Genomic DNA, 19417 nt, shown 5'->3' with positions numbered 1-19417 from the left:
TTTTGCCTTACACGGCATCGGTGACTAGGGAGCTTGGGGGGTGCTGGGGGGGGAGGGCTGGTTTGTCGGTGGGCCTCCCCCCACCCACAAAGGTGTTCCACTGTCTCTGCACCACTCTACTTTTTCTGAATAAGCATTTCCTTATGTTACTCCTGAGTCTACCCCCCTTTCAGTCGCCTCCTGTGACACGAAATGCACAACTGTGATGTCACAAAGCCCTTAGCTATGAAATGGTTAACCTAAAACTGCAAGATGTCCTGTAGCGTGCATCCTTTGGAACCAGTGGGCATCGTAGGGGTTGGGCTGCATTATTGGGGAGCTGTGACGTACAAGATGTAAGGCTGAGCACACGACGCTGTCAGGGGGCACCTTTTTGCTCTGGAGTGCATTGCTACCTAATTTTCAAACCGGACCTTTCTGAACTGAGGTTTCATGCTGAGGTTCAATAGCTCCGAGACTTTATTATGCTCTGATTTGATTTTACTGTAAAGGTGAGCCCCTCAGGGAGCCTGTGCTCTGCTGTATTGTGACCCCCCCCCCCCCCCCCCAGGTCAGACCTGCTCATTTCACTACTGTCCAGAAATCTTCTATTAAGTTGTCTTTTATGATGGTTGATAAATAAAGCAAGAGTTGAGGCAGAGATTTGTAATTATTTCTTTGTTCCAAAGACCAACTACGGGTATAACACCAAATATAATAGCAGCGGAAGAGTGTACATCAGTTATTTTTCTTACTGTTTACATATATTTACATGGTGTTTATTCATATAATCAGTTTAATCATACTCCTGTCAGGACTGCCTTTTGGGATATTCCATTTGCGCCTCTGTGAGAATTGGGATTGTAGGATGATGCTGTCTTAATTTTTCCCTAATATTATTTCCTGCATCCAGTAAACCACTTCTGGCCAAGATAACTAGAAAACATTACAATATAATATTACGATGTATTCTACTTTGGCACATGTCACATTGACTTGATCTTGTCAACAAATTTTATTTTATCTCCGACCACAAACACATCCAAGCCTCCTGAGACACTTGTCTCCATTTCCATTCTTCGTCAACAAACAGGCTTGAATTAGCCATAACATTGGCATCAACACAAACCCTGCTTTCAGAGCTCATTAAAGACTTTACTGAGCATGTGTGGGAGTACTCGTGCCCTCACGTTGCCTTGCGAGCCCGTCAGTAGTTCTTCGTCTTAGCTGTCATGTGGATGTTGACCAGTCTTCTGTCTTTAAATTTTTTTTAATTTTTGGACCTTGTTTTTTTGTCCTGCTTTACCTCATTACTTCTCGTCTTTTTTTTGCCACTGCCTCAGCAGCCCCTTAACACAACTTTTCAGTTCTACCTGCCAGTGAGAATGCACAGAGGGAGGAAGGCTTAGCCACGGTAAATGCATTTTCAATCATGATCCGTACCACGAGGCAGCCTGAAGAGGGGGGTTCCTGCCCGCGTTTTCAGATACAGAGGGTTTTCATTGAGACTGCGTTTCTCCTCACCTGACTGTCACATTCCTTCTGCTAGTTGAGTTAAGTCTGCTTCGGTTCCTTCTACACATGCATTTGCCACTTGACGGAGAGTGACCTTTCTGCTGACATTATTTTTGAAACTTCTACACCAGTTTAGTATATGAGCCAATTCATCTATATTTAATAACTCAAGTGGCGTTTTAGCCCGTATATACTCGTGGTTTCTCGCCCTGTTAGACGAGAGGCCTACCGAAGATCATAGGGTGGTGTTTATACCAGGGGTTCCCCCTGAGGAAGCCGCTTTTGGTGAAACACGGTCCTTGTCAGGGCAATTGACACCGTACCCAGGAGGAAGACCATACCCCTTTTTTTGCTTTTACAATTTGTTCTCTGATCTATTGTAAGCACTTTCTGGATAATACACTGGCTACTCATTTTTTGTACTTTCCAATATTGTCATTGTAATTAAGGTAAAGCACGTTTCTTGTTTAAGAAGGTTTTGTGTTTATTGTTGTTGTAATATACTTAGGTCTGCTTGAAAGCAATTGCTCCATGATGGCCAAGCGTTGACAGCAATTGTATTAGCATTCACACCACAGGAGTGCACAGTCTGCAATTGATCTATGTTTAGCTTATGTGACCCTGTATACAAATAATTACTGATGATTGTTCGTTTATGCTACATTTGTTAACATGGTGTTCATTTATTTTAATTTTTTGTGAATGATCAATGAAGATTTATGTTTTAATTAATACTACATCAACAATACTAGTATTCTTTTGTCTATTCCTTTGGAATGTTTTTCTGCATATATATATAATATATAATAAAGCTTGCAATTTTAAGCATCTTTCAAATCATTTAAAACATTAGCAGTGTTACCCTATTTTAGGGTTCTCTGACATATATATATATTTATATGTATATATATGTGTATATGTATATATATCAGTACGAATATATTCGTGTGTATATATGTGTGTATACATATATATATATGTGTATATATGTCAGAGAATCATAAAATAGACTAAGTAATACCACTAATGTTTTAAATGATTTGAAAGATGCTTAAAGTTGCAAGCTTTATTAAACAATGGCAAAGAATATCAAAACTATTCAAAAAATAATTAAAAAAATAAAATTGGCAAAATAACACACACACATTTATCAATTGCCCTAGACAATCATTCCTCATTCATACCGCTTTTAAACTCTGTAGTGTTATGCATTTATAACATGTATAGATATTGACGTAAAACATTGTCAAAATATATACAAAGTGCTTGAAATGAAATAATGACACACTTACAGTAGAGTTGGACTTCAAGATACTTTGTGAATTGCAAATGAGTCACATAGAAGATACCTTCATTAAAAAGGGGATACAGTTGAATCACAGTCCATAAGAAAGGATACTTTGTAATTATTTCACAGGACTGTTCCAGTGATGTTTCTGAGTCTGTTCTACTTCTGTTTTATCCTGTATTCTCTGTCTATATTATATATTCTCTCTGTCTATATTATATATAATATAGACAGAGAGAATATATATTATATATTATTAGAATATATATATATATATATATATATAAAATATATATTATTATATATAATATATATTATATTATATAATGTATAATATAGACAAAGATAATATATAATATAGACAGAGAATATATATATATACCTATAGAAAAGGCTAAGAACCCAGTTGTCAGCAGGTGCAAGGTCTGCATCATTGAGTGCCAGATGTCCATCATCGACGCTCATGCCATGTTATCGCTGCTTGGGCATGGATCCCATATCATCCAACTGTTATAACTGTGGTCAAAAGTCCCTCCAAGCTCAGCAGCTTTGCACATGGAAGATGGAAGTACTGACAAAAGTACTAGCAATTCAGAGTCAGAAGCCTTGGAGTTAAACTGAGCAGTGGCGCCTGTCCCCATCCAGGAGTGGGGCATCATTTGGATCTTGTCAAAAGAAATCAAGATGGGAATCTTCCTCCTCATGATTTCAGGATCTGACACAGGTCAGGAGCTGAGCACAGCATGGAAGCCTGAGGCACCAGTGGACGTGCCAAGAAGAGCATCTAAGCGGCATGAGGAATCCCCTGCATGCTGACCGTCTGTGTCTAAGCAAAAGTCAGAGCCACCAGCTCAGAGCTCCACCGAGGCAAGGCCCAGCCTCAACATCAAGATGAATGGTAGCCTTGTTGGCGTAGGTGCCATCATCCTTCATGGCACAGAGGATTCCCCTGGTACTGAGCCACCATTTCATCAGTGTGTGTCAGGTATATAGTAGTAACTTCCAACAACAACCCTTGTGAGGACCTATCTCACTTCTGTTATAACATACAAAAACTTTTTTTATTTTAAATTTTTTTAGGGAATTAGTATCAGAATTATAAGTGCTCTAGTTGATACAGTCTTCAGGCTCTGGCCCGCAATGGGCTTCAACCAGTTTCATGTATAAGCACTGGATGTCATGTCATTTACTTCTTCCCATTTTTTTTTTTTAAAGAATATTTTTCTTCTCTCTTTTACTTATTGTGAATTGAATGACTCATTACTTTAAAGCCTATTTTCCCATACAGTGAAAATGATATCAAACCAACTTTTATCAGTGAGCTTATCTTAATTTCTTGCTGACAATCAAACCATTATTTATTATCTTCTTCTTTTTTTACTACTGCCTGCTGCATTGCTCCTGTTGTAAAACTCCCAACATTGGAATTTTTTTGGCATCCAGTAACGCCTTCTTCAGGGGACTCAACATTTTCTTCTCGACTGACCCCCGGCTCTAATATCGCAGCGCTCTTTCAAAAATGGCGCTTAGTGTCACATTTGTTGGAGCAGAGTGCTTTGGTGTAAAAACGTATGAGTCTTGATCCCACGTGGGCACCCAAAAAGCATGGCACGGTTCAGCTGTTTTTTTATTTTCCAACACACTAGTTTATTTTTATTTTATTTATTTAAGGATTTATATACCAGAGGTTCCTGTATAATATACATATCACCCTGGTTTACAATGAACAGTAACTATCGCTTCAAGTTAGCGGTTTACTGCAGTGACAATAGAAAAACAAGTATGGCTAATCTGATGCTAATGGGAGTTAGTGCAAATGTTGGTCTGTGGTGTCAGCTGATGATCTGCCAAACAACAAACACATCCTGAACTTGGCATTCTATTATCAATGTACAGTCCAGCGACTTAAGTCCTGATTCACTCCAACTTTCCTTCCCTTCTGTGTCTGCGGGAGGGGGGGTGGGTGGGGAAGCGTAGTGAATCAGGCCCTAAGTGCCCGGAAAACAAAGGGCTTGATGGACTGAGCAGGCAGGCAGTAAGCAGTATGCATGCAGGTTTAACTTTCACTCAGTGGTTTCTGCCTCAGGAGGGAAGCTTGAAGGGTGGGAGTTTCCCGGAATCTTGGAGCTGTAATGAAAGATGTTTCATTCTCTCTTCACCTGTAGTTTCCATCCCCCGAGTGGGACACAGTTACCCCAGAAGCGAAGAACTTAATCAACCAGATGCTCACAATCAACCCTGCAAAGCGTATCACAGCCGATCAGGCTCTTAAGCACCCATGGGTCTGTGTAAGTATTCTTATGAACGGGGCAAGGTGCTGTGCAAGTCGCTGCATCAGTGAGCTGGGGGGTGTACTGAGTTTACAGCTAGACGTACTGTGGTCATAAGGAGGCCTGGGTGACATTTCTGTATCTGTGTTGTACTGCTGCAGTGCCCTTCAGGCTGTTTAGCAGTTGTATGCACATGCGCCTCTCTGAGAACTGCATTAGACCATGCAAGACTGCTTAGTATGTATGGGATGAGCAATCCAGGATACTTATGAAGAGCTGAAATGGTACCGCATGTAAGATTGTAGAGTTATCTGTGGAGGAGAACAAAATCAGGAATGAGAAATTACAAATAAAGTAAGCCAAGATACCTCCTGATTAGGATCAAAGAATCACAGGAGATCTGGTGTAAAAAAAACAACCCAAAAGTAAAAGAAACAATCCAGACCCGTTAGTTGTGGAAATGAGAGAGATCAATGTGTGTGTTTTGCTGTCTCGCCAAGGCAACAGCTAATTTATACAAGTTTCTGTTTTCCAGCAACGTTCTACGGTGGCCTCCATGATGCACAGACAAGAAACTGTGGAGTGTCTGAGAAAGTTCAATGCCAGAAGAAAACTAAAGGTGAGACTGATAAGGTTCCTGGCACACACATTTTCTCCCTGGAAAATTCCTTCTGTTTTACTTGTGTGCCCACCTGCATATTTAGGGGGTATATTCAAAGGCATTTACATGCATTAAACACAGTTTTATGTGCACAAGTGACTCATTTATTTTATTTAAAAATGTATATCCCTCCTATTGCCAGTTCTAGGCGGGTAACAAGAAACACATAAAATCCATAATAATAAGATCATAAAAACCAAAGCATAATCATAAATAAAAACAAATGACTAAAATAATGCATTACATGTAGAACCTTGATTGTAGCCCTGGTGGTTTTATGCATAGAAGTACATGCGGAGCATGATTTTGTGTGCATTTTTACATGCATGCTAAATAGGCTTTATGGGGTGGGATCAAATTTACATTCATACTTTAGATTTTCAAAAATATCCATGTAACAGAATGCAAAGGTAAGTTACATCTGCTCATGTCCCCAGCAGAACCCATGAATTTTCAAAGCAGACTTGCTTTGAAAATTCAGGCTAAAGTCTATGGGTACTCTTTACCTGCAGATTTTAGCCCTACATAGGCAACTGAAAATTACCACTGGTTGTGTACTCACATTTACCCACCTGCATCCTAACTCTCCCCCAATCCAACCTACATGGTCTCTGGTTCTAACCTTCCTCACTCCAACCAGTCCAAACTCTGTTCTAACTCTCTCCAGCCCGGTCTCTGATCCTAACCTAGAACATGATGGCAAATATAGATCATACAGCCCATCTAGTTGGCCCATCCACTTCTCCTGCTCATCTTTATAGTCTTTTCCTCTCCCTCCAAGATCCCCTATGCTTGTCCCATGTTTTAGTGAACTCAGATACTATCATCATGAAGGTGAAAGGGAGTGGCGGATACATACTCCATGCATCCGCCACTCCCTTTCACCTTCATTACAGAACCACCTTTCCATTGAAAGAGGCCTGCCTCCTTTGCATTTATTTCTCCATTTTCCCTCTTTTCCTCCAGACTATACAGGTTTAGATCTTCAAATCAGTCTCCTTATGCTTTATGATGAATTCTGTTGACCACTTTAATAGTTGCCCTCTGGACCAACTATTCGGTTTGCTTTCTTTTGAAGTTGTGGTCTCCAGAAATGTACACAATATTCCAAATGAGGTCTCACAAGAAACTTATACAGAGGCAATATCACCTCCTCTATTCTGCTTGCTATTCCTCTCCCTATGCACTCAAGCACCCTTCTGGCTTTTGCTGTTGCTTTATCTACCTGTTTGGCCATCTTAAAATCATCTGATACGATCACCCCTAGATCCTGCTCTTTCATGCTTAGAAGAATGTAACCTCCTATATTATACCGTGCTCTGTTGGTTTTTGGAGCCCAAATGCATGACTGCATTTTTTTAGCATTAAATCTTAGCTGCCAGACTAGACCATTCCCTAGACTTCACTAGATTTCTCCTCATGTTTTCTGCACCTTGGTAGTATCTGCAAAAAGGCAAACCTTTCCCAATGGCCCTTTCATAGTGTCGCTAATGAAAACGTTGAACAGACTTGGACCAAGGGTCAATCTCTGCAGCACACCACTAGAAGTCTCCCTTTCCTCAGAGTGAACTCAGTTTACCACTATCTTTTATCTGCTACCCTCTCAACCCCTTTCTAATCCATTAAGTCACTTTAGGGTCCATACCAGTGATATTCAGCATATCTATATGTTGTCTATGCAGAACCATGTCAAAGGCCTCACTAAAATCCAAGTACACTAGATCTAGCACTCTCCTGTGACCTAACTCTCTGGTTACTGGATGAACGAAATTGATTACATTCATCTGACAAGACTTATCTCTAGTAAAACTATACTGTCTTGGATCTTGTAATCTACTGAATTCCAGAAACTGCATTATCTTCTTTTTTAGCAGCAATTTCATTAATTTATTCACTACCAAGGTCAGACCTACTGGCTTGTGATTCCCAGCCTCCTCCTTACTTCCACTTTTATGAAGAGGAGTCACTTAGGCCTGTCTCCAGTCCTTTGGAACTGCTCCTTATTCTAAAAAGCTCAGACAATGAAACTGCCAGAACTTCCTTAAATTCCCTTAATATGCTCGGATGTATCTTGTCCAGTACCACTGCTTTATCTACGTTTTGTTTTGCTAGCACCTTGGAAATACAATCTTATGAAAATCCTTTGAGGTCTAACTCGCTTCCATTCCTATTTGTGGCAGATTTCTGTGTTCCTACGCCAGGTTTTTCCTCTGTAAACACTGAATTGAAATATTTGTGAAGCATTTCTGCTTTCTCCTTATCAGCTTCTCCATATTTACTTCTCCACCTTTGAGTCTTAGAATCCCATTTTTATACTTCTGCCTGTCAATAATTGTCTAAAAATCTTGTTCCTCTGTATTTGCTGTTTTTTCTCCTATTTGCACCTTCGCTCTCCTAACTGCTTTCCCAGCTTCTCTGAACTGTTATAGATATCGCCTGTTCTTCCTCTTTATGTGATCTCTTGTAGTTTTATGAAAGCTTACCTTTTTCCTTACCTTTTCAGTCACTTCTTTAGAAAACTAAAGTGGCCTGTTTTTCCTTTTCCTTTTTTTTCCTTTTCTATCAAAAAGGTTTGTTGCCTTTACAATATCTCTTTTTAGTTTTGCCCACCGCTCTTCTACTTTCCCTAGCTTATTCCATCCATTTAATGACTCCTTGAGGTACTCTCCCCCCCCCCCCCATCTTAACAAAATTAGTTTTCCCGACGTTCCTGAATGAACCATCTCTGACTGTGCTCTGATGCTGAAACACATCAGTTGATCACTGAATCACAAGTGAGGCCCAGCTGTTATGACATCAGAAACACCCCCTCCATTTGTACGTACCAGGTCCAGTACCGTCCCCTCCCCTACAATTTGCCGGTACAGTTCTTTCTGCAAACAATCTAGATACAGGGTAAAACCAGGTTTTACCCTGGTTCTGATGTAAACCGGTACGATAAGACATGGTCTTGAGCATCGGTATATTAAAAAGAATTTAAATAAAATAAATAAATAAATTTAAATACACTGAAGCTGGGGATGTCCTAACCCTCCCATCCCAACCATCCTGGCCTCTGATCCTAAATCTCCCCCACCCACCCCATCACAGGTTCTGCTTTCTAATATTTTTCTTGTTAAATTTGGCAAATACCTTAATTCTTGCAGCAGGTTTAAAGCACATTGCCTATTGCAAACATACCTTCTGCAAACTTGTCTAAATAGTTCTGCCTGTGCTTTAACTTTTTTGACCTTCATCACCACTGCTGTTCCAGTCTAGGGTGGTCTTGGAACAGTCACTGCCAAATGCAACAAGTTGATGAGAGGTGCCGTGTTTGTGTTTTTGTTGTAGCCCCTGTCCATTTAGACTTACGTAGAAATTGCTTGTGTGTGTTCAGTTAGAAGGTGTAAGCTTGGACCAAAAGTTGAGGGTAAGGCATTGGTAAACTGTTATGAAGGCAGCAGAATTCCTTCTATTACCCCTTGACCATTATACTCCATGATGACTTTTATTATTGCCATTGGCCATCCAACTAACAGAAACTCTCCTGTATTTCAATAGTAATGTGGCCACTTACTGATGGATCCTAAAGTTTAGTTTAGGTTTTAAACGTAGACATTGGCTGATTGGATAAAGGATTTTGGTCACTGTCCCCCCTCTGATAATATTGGTCTTGTTGGAGGAGTCTGTGACTCAGACTTTCCAAAAGCTAGCATTGCACCTTGCCATTTCTGGTAGCATGACAACGCTTTGAGGAATGTCCTGTGACCTGATGGAAACCATAACATACTAAGTGCAGCAGCTGGTCATATGGGAAAGGTTTTCATCCTGAAAAGTTATCTCTTAGTGCCTCCTCTACAAGATGGTCCAGTATTTGATTGCTCTCTGCTTTTCTTCTCCTGTGCTAGGGTGCGATTCTCACAACCATGTTGGTCTCCCGGAATTTCTCAGGTAAGATTTCCATCATGATTATAGATTTAGGCCTTGATACGGTAAGAAAAAAAAACCAAACAAACACTAGAAGGTTTCTGCAATGCTAGAGGTGGTGAAATGGATTAGCAGGTCTTGTAAGGAGAAGAGGGATTAAACGTTCCAGCGACATTCCTTAGAGGGTGGAATGGAATTGGGTGATAGTGAAAGGGAGATGTCTACACTGCTGCCATGATAAATTAGTGCTAAAATACAAAAATACTTGAAAGAAAGGAGGAAAAGTCTCTATAATTTTTTGATTTCTACAATTATTCACTCCCTTCTCCTCCTCCTCTGTATTTTTCTGTTCCACTCCTCTCTGGTTCACCTTCTTTCGTTCTCTGCCTTCTATTATTGTGGACTAATAATTTAGCAATGAAAATGTCTTGATAAATGTTGTCCTCTTGCTCACCCTCCTTTTCTGCCTGTTGGTTAGTTGCTCTTTCTGGTGTGGGTAGGTGGAGGAGAGGCGATGATGTGACAACTGCTGCCCCTCGTTATTTGTAAATTTGAATGATAAGCTACAGACTTTGCTGAAAAAAGTATCATCATTATTGTTTCAGGGCACAGTGTTAAGTTTTGCAGTCCCTTTGTATCTAATTAACTTGAAAACATCTTTTACTCGTGATTCACATGCAGAGTTATAATTCTCTGCTTCGCATATCACAGTAGATGCTGTGGACACTAATGTTATAACTAGGGTAGCGGATGGACTTTACCTTCATGTAAATGTCCTTCTGAGTTAAGAACAAGAGGGAGAGCAGAAAATTAAACAGTCTTGCATTTCCTACAAAGTCTTCCCTGAAGTGTCAGCAGCTCTTTAAAGGCACTGCTGTCCTGATTGCTTTGCTGCTGGTCTGAAACTGCGCATGTTTTGGCTGGTTTGGGCCGAATACCAAAGCTAGAGATGTCTCTTAATGGGAGAAGGCATGGATTTAATGATGAGGGTATGCGGCACCGTCCTGTGCACTGTGGCTTTAATCCTGAGTCACATCTTGTAAAAGGATGAGCTGCAGGTTTCCTGTTGAGATGTAATGTTCTTATGTCTCATTCTGCTTAAAGAACCTAACTTAAATGGATAAGCTGCTGGCTCTTAACGATGGTTTTAGCATCTTCCAGACTGAACCAAGGCTCTTTAAGGCATCAGCTTGAAGGTTCAATGCCGGCTTAAAGTACAGTTGCGTCTCAGCCTGAACCACTTTTTGCTTTTTTTTTCTTAAAGGCAGGGGTATGCAAACATTTTGACAGTGGACCCCTTTGAGCCAAGATTCCAAGTTTCGGCCCCATCTTCCTTTCTTTTTGGCAGCCTCTGGCCATTTGGTCTCCCACTCTGCTGTCTGCCCTTTTTTTTTCCCCTCTGTTCCGTTTCCCCTTTTCCCCTCTCCATATCCCACTGTCTGGTGGCCCAGGTGCCGCTGACCACTCAGAGTGCATCTCTAGCTCCTCTCTTCTGTCTTTGAGGCGTGCACGTCTGGTTCAGAACCGAGGAGGGGGGGGGGGCAGCTCCAGCCCTGTCTCCTATATTTTGCAGTGACACTAGAATATCCTTCTAGTGTCACTGCAACTATCGTGAACTACCGGCCACAAGGTGCAACTATTGCAGCAGCCTGGGCATGCCCCCTGAATGCTTTGCACACCCCTTGATTCCCTTAGCACCCTAAAACGTTAAAGGTATGGGCTGCAGGCTTGAAGCTGGTCTCTAGGTGCCGTGCCTTGGAAAGAGGACAGAATTTGAAAATGGAACACCATATCGAATCTGAATGATGAGGAAGCTGTTAAATTTGTATTGAATTAAGCTGATGGACATTTAATTCTTCCCTCTCAGAATCCCTCATTTTTCATACTCTTAGAAGATGGAGGTTAATCCCTTATACAAGCTCTTCCTAGTGTCGAAGGCAACTGTAAGCATTATTGCTGTTGCGATGGCTTCTCTACCAGACCAGAAAGGAAACGGGGGAAAGAACAGTGAAAAGGCGATCAGAAACAGACTCCCCCCACCCCCAGGGGGTAGTAGCATGAATCCCTTGAGTAAAGCAAGACAGGGTTGTACAGGCGGACAAATTTAGAGGGTTAGAGCCCAGCAGGGAGGAGAGTAGTGTTGTGTTTTCCTCAGCTGATGGTTATTTATGTTTGTTTTGAGTTGTCTCGGGTATGTTTCTGCTTTTGTGACTATTTTTTAGATGTACTCTGCCCAGGACTTGGGATAGTGTGGAATATACATTTTTAAATAAATGAAAATAGAATAGCCAAAAGGGCCTTGGGGGTGTGTGTGGGGGGGGGGGGGGTGGAGGCCAGACGTCCGCTAGGAACGAGAGAGAGAGTTTGTCAGCAGCTCATGGAGTCTGCATGAAAAGATGGTTGCTGAACTGAAAAGAGGGACAATGCAGGCTTTTCTCCCTGGAGGAAGAGACTTGATCTGTGTGTATGTATATGTAACTGGAGGACAACGTAGGGAACTGTCTTGGGCACCAAATTTTAAAGGCGCCAAATAACCTTTGGGACTGTGGTGCTCTGCCTCTGTCTTCCCTCCCCGCCCCACCTCCACACTCTAGCCCTGCCTGTGGGCTCTAAAAACTTTAATCTGGCCCTGGCTGGGAGTACTCAGGGGAGGGATAAGTGGATAAGCTGAATAGCCTTAGACGGGATGCCCTTGAAAGATGCCCCTGATTTCAGAGTATGAACATAGAGACTTCAGGAGCCTCTCACCGGAATAAGAAGATAGGGGCCTGTGCCAACTGAGAGCTTGAAGGCAGTGATGATCATATTTCCTTTTTCTCACTTTCCATGAGAAGCATCAGCCTAGGAAGGCCCCTTCTCTTCCCCCAGCAAGGGGGGAGTGGGAGGGGGAGAGCATCTGTTTTAATTAAGGCGTGCTGGACAGAGCAGAAGCTCTGATTATATCACACAAATGGGAGGGATTTCTGGACTGCAGTATTGTCGTCAGAAATGGTAGCTGGCAGTAAATGAAGTCTCATGTTGTCCTCCTTAGGCCACATTCAGAAGATCTGGAAGCAATGCTCAAATTCAAAGGACCCTTTGCTGTGCCACTGAGCAGAATCTAAGAATATGCTGCAAGACCCATCTAGTCTGTCCCTGTTTTCTTCCTGCTACAAAACCTACTCCAGCTTTGTTCTCTTTTCCCACTCCTAAGAATCTTCTATGCTTATTCCATGTTTTTTTGATTACCCAAAACTATTTTCCTTTTCATCCCACTAGACCAGTCCAGATGCATGGGTTTTGTCTCCCTAGCAGCAGATGGAGATAGAGAACACCTAGATTGCTGAACTTGCCCTGTATAAGGCCCTGTGCAGCCTGCAAGTCTCCAGTATTCTCTGTCTCCAGTAGATGGTAGTCTGGGGGGAAGGGACTCAGAGGAAGACAGTGCCTCTGCAGCCCTTCAGCAGCCTGTGTTCCCTGCACAGTTTTTGCTTTGCCAGAGCATATGTGGAAGCCAAGCATGGCAGCCCCAGTAGAACATGGAAAGTACTGTTTGGCCTGTGGGAGATGCCACGGTAACTCTGCGGGCTCTGTTTTATACAGAAGCTGTGTTGATGGTATAGATTTGCCCAGGATGAGATAGGGGAGACTCCCCTAGCTTGGGGAGGGGGGCAGTTCTCTTGCATCAGACCCAGGATCAGTGGTAGGAATGGAGGCAGTCTCCCTTAGTGGGGGTGGTGATGGGGGGGGGGACCAGTAACTTCAGGATCCAAGGCCATTTTGTCTGTAGGTAGCATCATGGACCTTATGCAGGGACCTCCCAACATATTTTCAGTGGAGCTGGAGTCTTAGCTGCCATGGGAAGAGGGAGTTCTTGGTTGATAATAGAGACTTTGTCTTGCACATTCTTTTATCCCATTTTCCGTGGAGTTTATGGTGTTGCTTCGTCAGGCGTTTTGTCTGAAGCAGTGGTCTCCCTTCCCAGCTGTTGCATCTGTGGTCCCTTCGGTTTCAGGGCCCTCAGATCCTCAGAGATGACTAAAAGTCCCGGGTGGTTGAAACATTTTTTTTTAAATTTTTATGCATTTTATTATCTGCTGCTGTTTAAGTTTGTTACTGGTTCTGTATGGTTCTAAATGACTCCTGTTGATTCTGTTTATTTTAGTTTTTACTTTATTTTTATTATTAACTATTGCTGGTATTGTACAAGACTGTTTTTTTTTTTTGCAGAGCTGGATTTGGGGGTGGGCAAGCTGGGTATACGCTACAAGTAATACGCTACAGGTATTCCGTATGTAGTGGTTATATGTCCAGGGCCCGTCTATGCTGGGTTCAGCAGCTCCCAGTGGGCAGCCTAGAAGGATGCATTGTTCCTGAGGAGAATGTACATCTTGATGCAGAATTGGCTTTGTAGTGGATGCCTTCTATGACCTTACTATATCTTCGGTGAGGGGGGTGACCTCAGCAGTCTCGGCCAGGATGTTGCTATAGCTCCAGAACTGATGGTGGCTGCTGCTTCTAAGGCACGCTTGAGTAAGCTCCCCATCCTGGTGAAAACTTCTGTTTAGTGAGGATCTCAAGAAGCTGGTGAAGGACCTGCGGGAAACAAAGTCCCAGAAACTGCCTGAAAATAGGCCCCCGAGGGGGGGCCTTGCATGCAGGTTCAAGACAGCGAAATGAGTCAATATCTGCCAGGCAGTGGGACCTTATCCCAGAGAAAGGCTCTTCAACAAGTCTCAGCCCTTTCATGGAGGGGATCCAACGTCAGTCAGTTAACTTATCAATTCCCTGCCTGTCAAAGGGAGAGATTTTTTTTTTTTTTGCTTTGATGCAGGGATACCAGTGAGCTGCAGACTGTACGGGCCCTTACATTGGACAGCAATCTAGTTGGCTCTCTGTCTCCATCTGCTGGTAGGAAGGCAAAACGTGTGCATCAGGACTAGTCTAGTGGGACTGATGGAAAGAAAATTAGGAGGTAAGACCAAATTTGTCCTTGTCCACAGCTCTATGCATCCTCTCTCCTTTCTGTGATGCAGTGGGTTTTTATGTAACCGCATACAGTGACTCTCTATCCAAAAATGTCCCCTGCACAGTAATACTTACAACGACTTGTGCATTGCTAAGTTATACCCATGAAGTATTTGATGCCATGCATTCCTATTTGCTTTTAAAGTTAACTCTTCGTAGTTACTAGTTACTCGAACAAAAATGTAAGTAGTGTATTTTTAATGCCTCAAGAAACAAAGAAACTTGTTAAGATTTCCTGGAGCCACTTGAAAGAGAGATGTGTCACCTCAGCATGGTTTTTAATCCAGCCACAAACTTAGAAATAATAACAAAAGGGCTGCATATGTTCTGCCTGCAAGGTATAAACAGAAATGAATGGAGCCCTTTCATTCACAGCATCCGTGAATAGAGTAATGTGAAAAGTTAAGATAGGTGTACTTTTCCTTACAGTGCACTGTGTTTTAAAGTCCTTTCCAGAAAGAGCAAGTCACATGAAATTGTGCCTTTACTTTAAATTACACATTTTTTTAAGTAACTGTTTCATGACAGATGTCTTGTACATTTAATTATCTTGAGAAAAATGTGGCCCGTGATATTACTCAGGTACTTGAAATAATTAGTTACAAGTATTGTATCTCGTTCGTTTAAAATGCTGCTGTGGAGTTTAGCAGAAGCATCTAGAACAGAGATGGGCAAACTTATGGCCTGTGGGGCTCATTTATCCAGCCCCTGCTGCCTTCCTAAATTTTAATGCCAACCAGTCCACTGATGCCGCAGTTCCGAGGCTGTCCATACTGCCATGGTTGGCAAAGTCCTGCGGACCTCTGATTGTGTGTCGGAGAAGGCAGGGGCAGCCTGGGAAGCCAGCACGTTATCGCTACCTCCTTTCCCCCCAGCACTGAGTGGCAGGAGAGAAGAGAGAGCAGCAGTCTAGCAATGGCCATGCAGAAGAGGCCAGAATGCGAATGGGGCCCCATCCCCCTGCTGGCATGAGGGAGAGACACCCCCCCCCTCCCCACCAGCATGAGACAGACACATGCATGGCACCGCAGGACTAGCTGGAGCGTTGGCGGGGACTCCATCCCTTTACCTGCAGCCAGGAGAGGGGAGGGAAGGAGAGGAAGCAGTTGAGAGAAGACAGTAGGAAAATGGGGGCTGAGAGAGGATAGAGGAGGGTGAGATGAACCAGGAGGGGAAGGGTAGATGGGGGGAGAGTGTCTCATATACCAAATGCAGTCAGTCACACACACTCACTGTCCACATAGGCACACTGTACCCGTCCAAACTCAGTTGTGCATGCAGGCACAGGAGACACCGCCCCCCCCCCCCCCCCCAAAAAAATAAAAATCCCACTTTCCGACTGGAGCCATGAGGGGGGATCACCCCCATCATTCCCTGCTCCTTAGCTGGGCTCTGGTGCAAGAAAGAGCCACTAATGTGTGACCCATTGGAGAGAGAAAACGTTTGCCCATCCCTGTTGTAAAAGGCAGTGACACGTGGTACTTGTTAGGAGGCGCAGTAAATCGCAGTAAATACCGATGTGTTGCCAGCTAAATGAAGATTTGATTGTTGGGGGCGCATTGATTGTACTTTCAGAGGAAATGTGGCCTCCTCGTTTGAATAGCAGCAGACTGAGGCTTTATTTTCCTTGGTGGCTGCTCTGAGTTTTGTGCGTGTGGGATCTGACTTTCCCCTCTTGGCTGCGGGCTCTGTGAAAGTTCTTATGTGCGGGGGGGTGGGGAGGGATTGATAGCCCTGTTGACTCGTCACAGCTGGGCTTACGCTTCCCCGGGCGATGTCGACCCTGCGCATTGGATTAAAGGGGCAGTGACCGTGGTGCTGCTGCCGTGTCCGCAGAGGGCGCTTGTTACTGTGAGAGGAACGCTGCGGCCTTCTCCCAGTGTCTGCATCCCGCACACTCTCTGCAATCACTGCTCTCTCTTTTCCTGGGCCCGGTTATGTGAGCCAGTTTCTTCTTCTTCCTCCTCCTCCTCCTCCTTTTTTCCTTTAGCCCGTGAGAGACCCTCCCTGGTGAGAATGGCACTTCCTGTAAATGTCAGTCTGAGGCAAAACCTGACCGAAAGCTTTCATTCCTTCCCACATCACCGACCCTCCCTCTTCCCTTTTCATGGTGCAGGCTCTGTCTTTATTTTCCCACCATTTCACGTATTTCCTGCTTCTTCTTTTGCCGTTTGCCTGCGTTCTTTTTTTTTTTCTTTCTTCAAGCCTGCGTCTAAAAGCTGAGATCAGGGTAAACCCAACAACAAAACCAATGTTAACAGCAATTCTCTGCTTGTCTTGGCTAGATTTTATGTTCAGCTAAGTAAATTGCTATTGTGTTTATAATTCCAAACCCTTGTGAGTTTGCAGCAGCTCGGCTCCTGCCTCCGGAGTTCTCTGCATCTCACATGCTGCTCATGCAGAAGTAAACATTATACCCGTGATCTTGCAAGCCACCTTCCTCTTCAGTTGCTCTTTTCATTTCAGACTCCTACTTGCGCGTGCGAGTAGGGATGAAAGATTTTCCATTTTAAACTTTTCAGTTAAGTTTTTTTTTTTTGTTGCTATTTTTGTGTTTTCATCCTGTCTTAACACTGGTTGACTTGCGACTCTCTCTCTCTCTCTCTCTCTCTCTCATTGCTGATTGGGGCGTTTTTGTTGCTTTTTGTTGCGTCTCCTCCCACTGAACGATTTTGTCCAATCAGTTGGCAGGCAGAGCTCCGCCCCCGCTTCAGCCGCCACGAGTGCTGCCAACTTGGCTGAGCAAGGTACGTGGCATGAGTCCTCCTCGCTCCCAACCACTCAAATCCCCCCACCCACCCGAGCCCTCTCCCCGATACTATACCCTCCTCTCCTCTGTCCCCCTCACCCTCCTAAACTCTCCCACTACTAGAAAATCTGCATGCTGGTACCTGCATGCCCAAGGAGAACTGGGCACGTGCCCGCTGGCTGACATTGGCATGCCGCTGACTGGATATCACCTAACCCCGGCATCATGGGTCATGTCAGTGAGATTGAATCTACTAACCAGATCTGCATGCCTGTCACAGGGTCCTGCTCTCATTTCAAGATTTAGCTGTTTTTGGGATGTGCTCTTGAGCGCACAGGAATGAGAGATATAAATGGCTGGCTAATAGCTAACAGTCAGGTCGATTCTGTTTTCTTTCAGGGATCTAACCAAGGTTAGAGTTTATGACATCCAGAATTGGGGGACAAGATAGTTTGGGGAGCTGTAGAGGAGAGATTAAGAAAAAAAACAAGAGGATTGGGAAAGAGAGGGAAAGGGGGGGGGGGGGACTGTCTGTTTTAGTTCTCAAGAAGCAGGCATTGTAAGGTATCAATGGTTGACTGTCTTGGTTCTTGGTGCACTGAAGAAATATTACCTAACAGAAGCTGCAGGTTAGTTTTCCTTTATTTTCTCCTGACTTGAGAGAGGTTCAAGGATTGATTTTTTTTTTTCTCCAACCTCATGTATTTTTCTGATTTTGATGTCTTGTTAGAGCAGGAGAGAAGACGAGGGATGAGTACCTACACTGAATGAAGAGTATGGAGCATCCATGGACCTTTTTTTTTGAGCTGCTGTTATGAAAGATTCTTTGAATGTTCTAATTTGCTAGCCTAGGTACAGGAAAGCAGGCAGCAGAGGAAGAGGGGAATGTTAGTAGGGAGAAAATTTGAATCCAAATTGTAAAGAACTCTTGTATGGTTGGATCTGGAACTTTAGTGTTGTTTTTGACATATTTGTACAATCAAACAGTAATTTTCACCAACAGAACATTTTTTGTCCAAGTGGGGGGTCTCTATGTGCTTTGAAATTGTAGCACAGCACAAGCACACATGCAGCCAGGATAGCAAGACAGCTTACAAAGGAGAAAACAATATTGTCATCATCTGGGGGGGTTAGTAACACAACCAGGCAAGGTTGACAGCTCCTGAAAATCATTTTTACTGAAAGACAGAATTTTGCTGAGAAGCCAGCGGTTGTTACTGACTCCGGCGGCATCACTGGGCCCCTTGCAGGGTTTGCAAACCTCCAAAGCTGTGAGCTCATCTTCCACGTAGTGTAGCTATCTGGGCGTGCTTTGCTGCTCCTCGGCTGTTTCGTCCCAAAACTTGTCATCTCTGGCTCCTGCCCATGCACCCATGATGTCAGCAGAAGCCTGAAGAGAGTGAAAAAATTACGGGCGGGCTTAAATACATATATGGATAGGTTCATTTTCCTGCAGTTTTTATGGGCAGCCTGTAAGTCTGTGGGGGTGGTTGGCAACCGTGCACGCAGCGTCAGTGGTAAGACAAAGGGCGAGTTCTTGGAGAAAACCCCTACAGCGGCAGCATCCATGAACCCTAAGGAGAAGGAGGTGTGACTCCCCAGCAACGCCGCTCTGCTGAGCGATGATGGCCTATACCGAGACCTTTGCTTCTCACTCCACTATGGTCGCTGTGTTGCTTATGCTGTGTCGGGCAGGGAGTGCTGAAAAAAGGGTTAAGGCAACGAAATGGAAATATGGCCTCGAGGTCCAGTAAAAATGAGCAGGGGCCGGCTCAGGTTCTGATTTTGTCTAGAATCCTAGAATTAAGTGGAATCTAACTGGGGAGGGGGAGAAAAAAACAGAAAGGCGAAAGGGACTGTAACTTGCTTGGCAGGAGTCCTCCTCCTCCTGACTTTGGTTCTCTGCTCTAACCCGTAGGCCCTTCCTCTTCCATGAAAAATGTTTGGACCTAAGAGGGCATCCTCCTTGCCCAAAACAGAAGCCCCCGATTTCACAGCTCCCCTCTCTCCGTTATCTCTGACTGGGCTGAGACCCTAATGCT

The 19417-nt window shown here is 43.6% G+C and overlaps 1 protein-coding gene across 24 annotated transcripts in view; it reads left to right on the top strand.

Annotated features, from left to right (window-relative positions):
- Window positions 1-19417, top strand: part of CAMK2G (calcium/calmodulin dependent protein kinase II gamma) — a 425093-nt gene that overhangs the window by 301891 nt on the left and 103785 nt on the right. For 14 of the 24 annotated variants that reach the window (XM_029608983.1, XM_029608982.1, XM_029608992.1 and 11 more), the window contains exons 10-13: window positions 4948-5070; window positions 5588-5671; window positions 9601-9643; window positions 17311-17373. In XM_029608983.1, the coding sequence (XP_029464843.1) occupies window positions 4948-5070; window positions 5588-5671; window positions 9601-9643; window positions 17311-17373 (313 nt within the window). The remainder of the gene's footprint in view (window positions 1-4947; window positions 5071-5587; window positions 5672-9600; window positions 9644-17310; window positions 17374-19417) is intronic. The other 10 variants (XM_029608986.1, XM_029608987.1, XM_029608990.1 and 7 more) reach the window with 1 other exon arrangement.

This window comes from Rhinatrema bivittatum, chromosome 7, assembly GCF_901001135.1.
Source record: "Rhinatrema bivittatum chromosome 7, aRhiBiv1.1, whole genome shotgun sequence".
Lineage (NCBI taxonomy): Eukaryota > Metazoa > Chordata > Amphibia > Gymnophiona > Rhinatrematidae > Rhinatrema > Rhinatrema bivittatum.
This window is presented reverse-complemented; position numbering and strand designations above follow the sequence as displayed.